This window comes from Papio anubis, chromosome 9 (assembly GCF_008728515.1).
Source record: "Papio anubis isolate 15944 chromosome 9, Panubis1.0, whole genome shotgun sequence".
In the NCBI taxonomy this organism is placed as follows: Eukaryota; Metazoa; Chordata; class Mammalia; order Primates; family Cercopithecidae; genus Papio; species Papio anubis.
Genome location: NC_044984.1, coordinates 119,940,316 through 119,952,533, shown reverse-complemented (window position 1 = coordinate 119,952,533; position 12,218 = coordinate 119,940,316). Strand labels below are relative to the sequence as shown.

At 45.6% G+C, this 12,218-nt stretch overlaps 1 protein-coding gene across 1 annotated transcript in view; it reads right to left on the bottom strand.

Moving 5' to 3' along the window:
• LOC100997021 (transmembrane protein 132B) overlaps nucleotides 1-12,218 on the bottom strand; it is a 470,985-nt gene that overhangs the window by 134,752 nt on the left and 324,015 nt on the right. The window contains exon 4 of the mRNA XM_031650922.1: nucleotides 2,357-2,543. Within this exon, the coding sequence (XP_031506782.1) occupies nucleotides 2,357-2,543 (187 nt within the window). The remainder of the gene's footprint in view (nucleotides 1-2,356; nucleotides 2,544-12,218) is intronic.

Below are 12,218 nucleotides of genomic sequence, written 5' to 3'. Positions count from 1 at the left end.
GAGTCGGCATGTAATAAAACCAGCAAGATAATGGCACCGGCTGGAGGCTGTCACCCTCAGATCCAGTCCCTGGCCTTCCTCTGATCAGTTCTGGATCACAGTAGTGTTGACCCCTGAAGATGCTGCTTCCTAAGCTTATGCCTCAGCCAGCAGGATGAGATTAAGTGAAAGACTTTGCAGGATCTGGCAGGAGGGTGGAGGCAGAAGCCAGGTAATTCCTCACCCCACTCCCAGCCCTGCCTCAGGTATATCCTTCGCAACAGTTGAATCTCTCCCACACTCCAGCCCTAACCAGGCTGCTCAAATGTGATTCTAGCTGCAGCAGTGACCCCCAGGTCCTGGGCTCTGGTAAGACCCCCTCCACCCTCACCCTCTGGCCTGGGGGTAGGAGCAGATTCTCATTCTTACTACAGTGCCTGGCTCTCCTCTGTTCTACGTCTGCTTCTCATCTGTTTCGTTCCCTGTGTACTTAAGTCCTTGCATTTAAAGCTGCTCTGTTTTAACTACAGAGGGATTTCTGCTTCTCGTCAGACTCTGACAATAGTGAGCCCACGTTTTGTACATTGTGTAGCTGTGTACCCTAGTTCCCTTACTTCATGCAGGGGTGGTCCAGCATTAATTGCCACTGATCTTTCCATAACTTGCCTTGGAATAAGGAAAAGGAGAAGGGGAAGGGGAAGAGGAAGGAGGAGAAAAAGAAGAAGAAAGAGAAGGAGAAGGAGAAGGAAGGGAAGTGAAGAAAGAGGAAGAGAAGGAGGAAAGAGAAGGTGGAGGTAGAGGAGGTGGCAGCGATGGTAGCTTCCAAACCCACTGTGAATGGAGTGCTACAGATAAAGCACAGAGCAAAGTGGTAAGGACTTTGAGTAGAGATTCCCCAACCTCAGCCTGATCTAGCTGAGTTGGAGAATTTATAGATAAGTTCCCAGGCACAAGGGATACAGCTTCATTCCATCTTAAAACCGACAATCATCCATCTCCATTCCTTAACAGTTACTTCCCCAACTAGACATGGCTGCCCTCAAACCACAATGTGGGTCAGTGATCACAGGAATGATCTCCGTCAGTCTAATCTTCAAAAACTAAATCATCCTGGAAGCTTGGACTAAAGCACAGATCCATTCATTCAGTCAACAAACATTAACTGTGCCAGCCATTGTGCTAGGTGCAGGGGGGAATGATGTGGACAGAACTGACCAGGATAACCCTACTGTCATGAGTCTCCACCTTCTGGGGAGGAAGACAGAAAATGAACCCTAAATATCAACCAGTGATAATGTCTAGGAAGAGGATAAAACAGGATGATGACAGGTAGAGGGTGATGAGCTGGCAGGGGAGGGAGGGCCAGTTTTAGCCGACAAGGTCATAGAACGTGGCTCCATAAACAGTTGAGTTGGGGAAAAGGACCCGGACGTGGGAAACGTACGGAGAGTGTGTTCCCAGCAGAGCAACACACTCAACACACTTGAGACACTCGAGATTCAGGGACGGCAGAATTAATTGTAAGATGTAGGGTTCAAAGGAGTCTCAACTTTGTTGTTTAACTTGCATGATGAATGATCAAAAGCACCCACAGATTTTTCTAGAGTATCTGGACATGGATCCCACACTTTGGTACCAGAAAGGAAAGTCAAAGCAGTGCAGAAAATGGTTGAACATTTCCAGTGTGGAAAAGGGTATTAAGTAGGTGGTACCCATGGACTTTCTGTCTCCGTGGAATCTCTGGAATTTAGGCTCTGGAATCTCACCTGTGACCCTGATCTCAGAGGCAGCCCCTGAGCTTGACTATGAACATAACTTCAACCAAGCTCAGGGGAAGAAATCCAATCACCTCCAGGCCAGTGAAGCAGAAACACAGGCAGTTCTGTGGACTCTGGGACTCTACCCAGCATAAAGTGGTCAGTTCCCAGCAAGACTCTTTCAGTCCATCTGTATTTTAGAGTTTTCCAATCCGTAAGTTACCTTGGAACCTTCAGGGCAAAGCCAATTGACAAGGGGTCAGATACTTGGCATACAGAGCCACTGTTCCCACCAGGTAACCCTGATGCAATTCAACACAACTATTTTCACTCAGTGCAGCACTCAGTTTCTGATATGCATGCAGATTGAGAAAATAAAGAATAAGGGCTCCCCAGAAAACAGTTTCTCAATATCCACAAATGAAAAGGGATTTACACAGTAGACCCTAAATAGTTCCCAAGGAACCATTATGAAAAGCAGGTTGATCAAATGCAATTTAAGTATATTTTCTTTGTTTAAACAGTGTATCAGGTATACGGGAAGTAACAGATTGTACAGTGCATCATGTTTAAAGAAAACTTCTTTGTGACACTTTCTCTGAAGCCCCCAGATTCCTCACCATGGCGAGCGGGACGATGCCCACAAAGGTTGTCTGGCTGACGAAGATCTCGGAGACGACCAGCTCACTCATGGAGTCCTCAATCGGGTACTCCACCTGCCAGGTAATCTGCTGGGCCCCAGCCAGGTCACTGCTGTTATCAATTCCAAAGTCCACTTGCAAGATCTCATAGAAGGATCCATTTACCCTGGAAAACAAACACATATCAAGGTTCCATTTAAAACCTCAGACTCAGCAGAATGTCAAGAATGTAATAAATTGCCACATTCTTATTTGTCAACCAAAAGAATGACTGCCAAGTTCAACAAGTCACATGGCAGTGTTGTTGGAGCCTCATTCACGGGGCCCATCAGCAGCCCACACCTCAGAATGGGCTGACGATCCGTCTCTAGGGCTCCGTGTTGCAGAAAGCAGGCTGTCTTTCACTGGATGAGTAACTCGGCCAGCATTTCACTTCTGCGGACACCAGGCACAGCTCTCCTTCCCCAGCCCAGGCACGGGCATGCCATAATCCAAGCTCCATACTCAAGAAAGGCCCCCAAGCCATTTCATGTAGCTTCACTGCTCCTCCAATCACAAAGCGCACCCTAGACCTTGGCTATTCCTGCTTCTACTTAGCTGGGGTCTGTAGACCAGTTGTTAAAACTCTCCAAGCTTTAGAATTTGTGGAGAATAGTGGGGGCCTCATGGGTGTGTGGAAGCATCAGGAGACTAAGAGTGATAAAGAACTTCACACACTATGTGGTTTAATACATAAACTATGAGCAATGTAAGAAGGTACTATACTGGATTTCTCATTTCACCAAATGGGATTAGAAGTAATGCAAGAAAATCCCACTTGCCTTAATTCATGGAATGACAATATCATATGTGTGTTTGGAGGTGGCAGGGGCCTGAGAAGTTGGCAAATTCTTTAGTATTTAGTATTTAGTGATTCTTAGTATTTGTATATGCAGGGAGCCCCTTGTTATTGGCATGGACTTGTAAATTGCAGGCTATCGCATTGACAAGAAGTCACTGAACAGAGTTAAAACAGAAAGCCGTGCAGCACAGGATTGTGAATGACCCTGATCCATCAGCCTGTTTCCATCCCCATGAATCCAGCTCCACCCAGATCCAAGGAAGGCGACGGCAGAGCAGCTGATCCACAAGCTCCGCTCAGGCCTGAGCCACACACACCAGCTGCTCCTTCTCTGCCAATGGGCCTCGCAGGACCAACGTAGGCTGAGAAGTCTCCTTCCTGCCTCTGGGGGCCTAGGCAAGGTCTGCAGTCTGGGCTCCCAAACTCACAACCTGTGAGGAGTTTTGAAAAAGAACCTGCTGCCTGCTGCTTGTCTAATGGACTCTCCTACCATGGACAGCTCCTCGGCACTGGGACTCCTATAAGAACAGTGGTAGGGAAACCACATCTGCTTCCTTGTATGTGCCAAGAGGTACCAGAGGAACATTGGAATATGGCCACGGCACTGACAAAACTAAACCACACTGACCTGACTGGTAAGAAATTCTACCCAAAGGGAAACCACATTGGACTCCATATAGAATTGGTCATAGGCAACCTTTTTCCCATTTAGCCAAGATTTTAAGGAACTCTCTGACACCATAGTGCCCAATATGGTGGCCACCAGCCACAAATGGCTATTTACATTCATATTAAAATAATTTAAGAATAAATCAGGCCGGGCGCGGTGGCTCAAGCCTGTAATCCCAGCACTTTGGGAGGCCAAGGCGAGTGGATCACGAGGTCAGGAGATCGAGACCATCCTGGCTAACACGGTGAAACCCCGTCTCTACTAAAAAAATACAAAAAATCTAGCCAGGCGAGGTGGCGGGCGCCTGTAGTCCCAGCTACTCGGGAGGCTGAGGCAGGAGAATGGCGTAAACCCGGGAGGCGGAGCTTGCAGTGAGCTGAGATCCGGCCACTGCATTCCAGCCTGGGCAACAGAGCAAGACTCTGTCTCAACAAAAAAAATAAATAAAAAGAATAAATCAAATTTAAATTCAGTTACTCAGTTACAGTATCCTAATTTCAAATGTTCACCAGCCACATGTGGCCCGTGGTGACAAGTTGCACAGGGCAGATAGACAACTGCTGACCTGCTTTGCACCCTGGGAAAGTCATTTGTGCCCCTTCCACCATCAGCTTCCTCACGTGAAAAATTAGTAAATAACAATAATACTGGTCTTTCTACTTTCAGTAGAATTATGAGGATGGAATGAGGGAGTGGGTGTGTACTCACTTCATGTACCGTCCAGTACTATGAATTCATGCTGTGATGATCTCAAAATCATAGGATACACACAGCTGTGGAAAAGTTTAGGGGCTCCCATGGGCAAACATAGCCAGGTGGTCCCGGTCTCAGCTGAGCCTAAGCTGCATGTAGGTACTTGGGATCTATAAATCTTCATGTATCTATTGGTACAAGTTGTTTTGCAAGAAAATGTGTGTTGAATAGGAGTTTCTGAACTCATGAGGGGACTGAAAGTGTGCACACATGGGACCCCCTTCTGCACCAGGGGACCCCTAGTTACCTGGGTATCTTTAGTGAAAGGCAAAGAGAGCAGAGATGAAAAGCTGAGTTTTTAGCTCAGTTTTCAGATAGAGTCACCTCCCTGTGCCCCTGCCACTTTCCATCCACCATATTCCAGCCTAATTTCTCTTTACTGGTCACAGAAATTCTCCACGAATCCATCTGTTAAGTCACCTCCTATACGAGATGCTTGGTCCTGTCAGATCAAATTTTCAACTTCTCTTTGGGCTGCACTGTGCTTTGTAATCAGAACTAGGGAGCTGTTTCCAATACCTCCCGGGTTCTTAGCATTCCGTAGACCACAGAGAAGCTAATGCCAGGGAAGCGAAGATCCAGCGAGAGGAGAAATGAGCTCTGTCACCAGCCATTTCATCCTGAAAAATCAACTTTCTAGTCCTGGGGTAAAGAAAGAGAAGTGGCCAGTCTTTGGGCAAAGTGGGTAGGGTCTGCATGACAGGGTCAGCCCCTCTGACTGTGGGCACATCCTGCTCCTCTCTGACTTCCCAGCCTGTGAGCTGGACCAGCTGCAGGAACCTGCCCGAGTCCAGCAATGAATGGAATAAAAATTAAGGCAGAGTCACTTTTATGTAAAGGTTTTTTTAAAAGTCATTTCTCTCAATTCAGAGGAAAGAGGTCTTATACTTTTAGGTAATGGGCATACTTGCTAATGATCCCATTTCTACAAAAATTAGTTCATAATTGTTAATTTGACCTGTTCTTAATCTAGTCTTGATAAGCCTTTCAAATATCAAGAAGTGTTTCATGATTCTCAGCTTAATAATTACAACCGCCTTTCAGGAATCAGGATCAGCATTTCAGCCACGAGACATTCATTAGGCAATGTTGCCTGCAGTGGGAAAGGATGCATGTGAGAGTGCGATAGTGTGTAAAGGAGTGAAGAGCGGTGTGTTTGTGTGGAGTGTGTGAGTGTGGGTGCGTTGATTATGCTGACGCGGCAGCACGTCCAGGCAAGTGCGGATACGCGGTCTGGTGCGCGCACGATGCGGATCCCAGTGATATTTAACAGCGGTCCAGGCGTCGAAAATGACGCACGACAGCGATGCGAATGGACTGGTGATGCGCAAGGTCTGAAAGGCGGATGCGCCGGATTAGCGCGGATATGATGCCGGAACGTCCGTTAGCGCGGATGTCGACTGAAACAAGGATGATTGCGCACGCGCCGAAGACGCGCGCGTCGATCTCGCACGATGATCTGCCACCAGCGCATGATTGTCAATAACGCATCGCCCGATATTAACCACGAACTGACGGATGCGGATGTACATATTTTGATAATGGCGAACGTGCGCACGCGGCATGTTCGAGAAGAATTAGGTGGAAATAGATGGAATGGACCATGGAATGGACGGAATGGAATGGAAGGAATGGAATGGAATGGAATGGAAGGAATGGAAGGAATGGAATGGAATGGAAAAAGGGCGGTCGTGTCAATGTGGTTGGTCATGCGTGACAGAACGTGACGGAGGAGGACCTAGGTGGAGCGGAAAGAAGGAATGGAGTGGAATAGGCTGAATGGAATGGGAGGGGAATGGGAATGGAGGAAGGGACCAGGAGGAAACCAGAATGGAACAGGAAACCAGGAATGGAAAACGGATGGACAGAACGTGGTGGAGACATGTGGAGGTAGAGGAGAATGTGCAAACGTGAACAGTGAGTGCCCCAGGTTTGTGTAAGGTGTCCACAGTGGGTGTTTGTGTGTGGCGGTGGTTTGGGTGGCGTGCCCAGCCGATGGGAGAACCAACGCACCAGGTAACCAGAAGGTGGAGGTAGGAGAGAATGTGCAAACGCGGTGGTGGTGGGGTGGTGCGGTGTCTGCCTGTCAGGAGGAATCCGCCGTGGAGTGGCCACACTGCTTGACTGTTTCTCCCCTGCCGGGCTTAAAACCTTCCTCCACCGCCCCACTGCAGGAACCCTCCATACAAGCTGAGCCTCCTCTCTGGAGTCCTGGGACCCCAGGGAGGCATGAAACTCTGAGGCTGCAGCCCAGCCTGCTCATGAAGAGGGAGGAGGAGCCATGGGGCAGCAGAGAGAGACCGGACACCCAAGCCAGCAGTGTGTCCCCAGAACTATCTCGGGCTGTTTCTGCGCATTCACCGCTGAATCACAAGAGTGACTGCTTCACAGGACCAGGGAAGGGAAGGAGGGATCAGAAAGGTGGGAGGGAGGAAGAAGTAACGAAGAGTGGGCCAGTTCGAAAGCTCAACTCTTCTCCAGCAAGTTGTGTCATTTACATCGATTATTTTTTGCAAACGTCTGGATGGTTCTGAGCTACCAGGCAGAGACGGCAACACTTTCCCCACATGGGAATTCTAAAACTGGTACAAGAGAAGCTGTCGCTCGTCTCGGGTCTCTGTTTTTTCTTATGAGACTTTTTCTAGGCATTAATTTTTAAGATGACCAAAAAGCAAGGTAAACACTGAGTGATGATTACACTGAACAAATGTCCCAGGATAGGATTTGCTGGTGCCTCTCAGGAAATACAATGGGACACAGGGACCTCTGACTCCTCCTCTTGACCGTGACCTCCATGAGGACACAGATGTGCCTGTATTGTCGCTGCCCTGACTGTAGAGCTGACACAGCACCTGAAAAACTGTAGGAGTTCAATGAGTATTTGTTTAATTCTTTGAACATACTTAGAAGACCCAATAGGATATCCTGTAACACTCTGGGGCGGGGGAGCACATGGCATTTGCATTCTGAGAGACAAGAAGCGACCAGCCAGCAGACACTTGAGCTGTATTCTCCTTCCAGGCCGTAAGTCTGTCTGTATACTCTGCTTAGAGAAGACACGTCTGTCTTCACTACTGACCACAGTAAGTTCCTCAAAGGCCAAAACCTATTATAACACCATAGTCACTACAGTTCCTGGCACATTATTCACTAACATTTATTTGGCACCCCCCTGGTGTGTTGGGCACTGAGATTCATTAGTAGACAAAAGAGAAACAGGAAAATAAAAGACCTCGTAAAGACAAATGCTATCATGAACACAAAATAGAAGAATTAAAATTGCTTTAAGAATTAAACAAAATTCTTCAAATTTAAAAATTTTTTTAAAAATACAATTTAAAAATGGTCACCTTAAATTTCAAAATAGAATATAAATTACAACAAGAGACAATGGAAGGGCATTCTGGAGTAAGAAGCTGACACCTGAGCTGAGAACTGAAGGGCAAGTAGAAGCCAAGCAGATCCTCAAGTGTTTGTTGAATGAATAAGTCTATTTTAAGCTAAAAAAAATCACAGGAAAACTGTATCCCAAATCATCAGCATGAACACAAGGTGCTCAATAAAAAAGAGCATCCTTCAAGCCTTTGCTTCAATGCTGCCAGCTCAGTGAAGCCTCCTCTGACCACCCCACTTAAAATTCCATTCTCATCTCCACAATTCCAATCCCCTTGTCCGGCTCTAGCTTTTCCATGGCTTTTATCTTCCAACATACTGTTATTTATTGATAATGTTGATTCTCTCTCTCACTCTCTCTCTCAAACACGCACACACGCACATGCACATACAAGTATGTGAGTGCCTGCTTTGTTCACGAATGTATCCCCCACACTTAGAAGGCTGTCTGGGACCTAGGAGATGCTCATTAAACATCTGTTGAATGAATGAATGAGTGTTAAACACAGTTGGAGCAGGTCTCAGGAGAGCATGTGCTGAGTACAGCAGAGCCTCTGAGCTGCAGGTGACTGGAGGAGACAGACCTGCGTAGGCGGGCAGGCCATGGAAGGCTCCCAGGGAGGCTGGGCTGGGGCTGAGCTTTGAGGACTGGGTTTGCACAACAGGCAGCTGCCACAGCCCCACTGCGTGGGGTCCCCTATCACCCCTGTTTCCCGTCCTGACATCCTTCCCACTCCCTGAGTCCCCACCAGCACTGGTGTCCTGGAGAGGAGAGCACATTCCTGCTTAGGGATCCCTTCAACAGACCAGCGGTCTTTAGTTCATCTCCCTGCCTCTCATTCAACCTTTTTTTCATCAGGAACTAAATGGCTGGCTCTCAGAATGGGGCATAAACAAACCGTCTCCTTCTGCAGTTTCATAGAATCCAGGCACCACCTCCTCATTTCCGTTTTGTCAAGGGCAATTCTGCTTTCTCTGAGTATGCTCTGAAAAGACTAGTCAGGCAGCGGTTGGCAGTCAAAAGTCTAGAGGTTAAAAATATTTAAGGGCCACTAGTCTAAATCAGGGACTTATCTTTTAGGACTCAAAACATTCTCTCATTATTGGTTAGATTTTCTGACTTCCCATCATCAAATTGCTGTATAGAACTTAAAAAAAAAAATCTAGGACTGTGCCAACCGGGCAGACTCTAAGAAACTGGGTTCCTTTATGGCATTTCTGGCCGATGGGGAAAATTAAATAGAAATCCCAGAGGTTGCAGCTTCCTATGACTGAGCTGCCCACAGCCAGAGACATACATTGCTTAACCATCCCCCCATCATGTTTTACAAAATTTCAATCAGCTGGCAATATTTTTAAATATGGAGAATCTATACCCCCACAAATAGTAATTCTGGCTTCTCTGGAGAAAGTTAGGCACACTATTCCACATTCCCATGTGGTAATAACCAGCTGGGGCAGAACACTGTCCCCTTTATTGGGGTTGAAACTTTTCAATAGGCCCGAGCCACTCTACTCACTTATTACGTCCCCCAAGTCCCTGCAGACATTTGGGATCTCTGAGAAAACACACTTGGTTTTGAGCTCTCTAGTAGACACCTTTTGCACTGTGCTTCCAGTTCAGCAATAATTCCACATTCTCCTGAGAATTCACGTACCTATTTCCACTCTTACCCTTGTCCATAGTGCGGGACATGGCATGACCTTGTGAGACCCAATCTCTAGCCATGGGCTGGACTTGGTGGTGAACCCTCACCTCAACTGGATGAGGGACACTTCCTAGGAACGTGATTTCCAGCTAGGAAATTTGGAATTTGGGATGCTTTTTCTTTTTCTTTCTTTCTTTTTTTTTTTTTTTTTTCTCATTTTGAGACAGAGTCTTGCTCTGTCACCCAGGCTGGAGTGCAGTGGCGCGATCTCAACTCACTGCAAGCTCCACCTCCTGGGTTCACGCCATTCTCCTGCCTTAGCCTCCCAAGTAACTGGGACCACAGGCACCTGCTACCATGCCCGGCTAATTTTTTTGTATTTTTAGTAGAGACGGGGTTTCACCGTGTTAGCCAGGATGGCCGTGATCTCCTGACCTCGTGATCCGCCCGCCTCGGCCACCCAAAGTGCTGGGATTACAGGCGTGAGCCACTGCGCCCAGCCTGGGATGCTTTTTCAAGCAGAGATGTGAACTCTAACCAGCTGTGCAGTGACCTCTTCTACCAAGCGGACTAAGAACTGAAAAAAGAGATCAGAGTGAAAAGGACAGGGTAGGAGTTAGAATAAATATTTCCAGAGTTTCTGGTAAATTTGTACTTCCTGGTTGCAGTTCCTGGAACCCACTACAATGCTTTTCTTGGGTTCCACGAAACACCTACATATCCTTATAGTTCATTCCCCCCAAAAGGTGAAAACAACCCAATTTTCTATCAAGCAATGAATAGATAAACAAAATGTGGTATTTCTATACGATAGAATATTATTTTGCCATAAAAAGAATTACTGATAAATGCTGCAATACAAATGAACCTTAAAAGCATTATGCTAAGTGAAAGAAGCCAGTCACAAAAGACCATATAATGTATGACTCTATTGATACGAAATGTCCACAGTAGGCAAATCCATAAAGACAAAAAGCAGAATCATGGTTGCCAAGGACTGGGTTAAGTGGGGGAATGGGAAGTGACCGCTACTGGGTACAGTTTCTTTGGGGGTGACAAAAATATTCTGAAATTACATAATGCAATGATTCCATGACTTTATGAATATACTAAAAATGACTGAATTGTTCACTTTGAAAAGATGAATTACATGGCATGTTCATTATACCTCAATTGTTTTTAAATAGAAGGAAATGAGAGTAAAAATCAAGTTGCACAAGTATATGAATGGTATAATACTTTTTATAAAAACTAGAAAGATATGCAATAATTCTTTCTATAGTTTATATTAAAAACTGCAAAAAACATGCATGGTAATGATAATGCCTACCTCAGAGAAGGGAGAGAAATAATTTTCAACAAGAGGTACTGAGGGTTCCAATTATATCTGTAAAATATATTTCTTTTAAAATTTGAAGTGAATAAAGCCAAATAGCAAGAGTTAATAAAGTTGGGGATAGGTGAATGAGTGTTTGTTATATTATTTTCTATACATTTCTCTAATCAAGAAACATTTTACATAAACATAGAAGATCACCATCTTCAACTCTGTCTTGTTTGGTTTCTTCTGCTTTTGTTTAAATTTCAAATATATTTTTCCATTGTAAGTATTCCAAAACCTCTCCATCTGACTCCTAAGTCAGCACATAATAAGTCGGCCAACCCATTGCTTCACTTCCCAAACACAGGAAAAGGGTGTTAAAGTCTTCTTATTTTTCTCTTTTTAAAATTTGTAAAGTACTTTGCAGACTGGCATGAGTGGCCTTATTTTTGCTTACCAACATTTTCCCAGAGCTGAAAACAATAAATCTTGATAATGAGCAAACACTTGAGGCACCTCCACTTTCTCGGCTGCCAAACCCACGACGATTTCTCACACTAACAGCTCACCCTTACTTCCAGCTTATCTGATTTTATCAGCATCACCGTGACAAGCCCAGAGACAGCTAAGACAATTGCCACATTTTTTTTTCCCACTGCCTCTATCTTTCTGACAACATTCCAAAACCCTTCCAGCAAATGATGGCTCAGAAATCATCTTACACCAGGTTCTTAAATACAACTTTTCAGAATCGTCTCTGTTTCTTTCTATTACCAACCTGGAGGAAAACGCTTGTTACATAAAAAAATGGACAATGGATTTCTCAGTGAAAACCATTTCTATTCAGGACTCCTTAAAGAGAAGAGGCAAACCCATGCTGACGGACATAAGAAATCAGATGACAGACTCCAGACTCCAGGCACGGAGGATGCAGGACCGAATCTTGTTACTGTCGTCTGGCTCCTGGGGCAAACGTTCGCGGCTTTGCCTCAGAGTGGAACTGGGGGTCTGATTTTGATTCATAACATAATGTTAACTTTTGAATATATAATCCATTCCTAGGATGTAAAATTCAAAAAGTATAAAAGAACAGTCTTCCTTCTACTGCTACCTCTCCAGACTCCCAAATCCACTCCCCGTAGCCAACCCAAGTTATTCTTTTCCTTATTAGTCCTGCAGAGATATTTGATGCACCTACAGGCATGAAAAAGTGT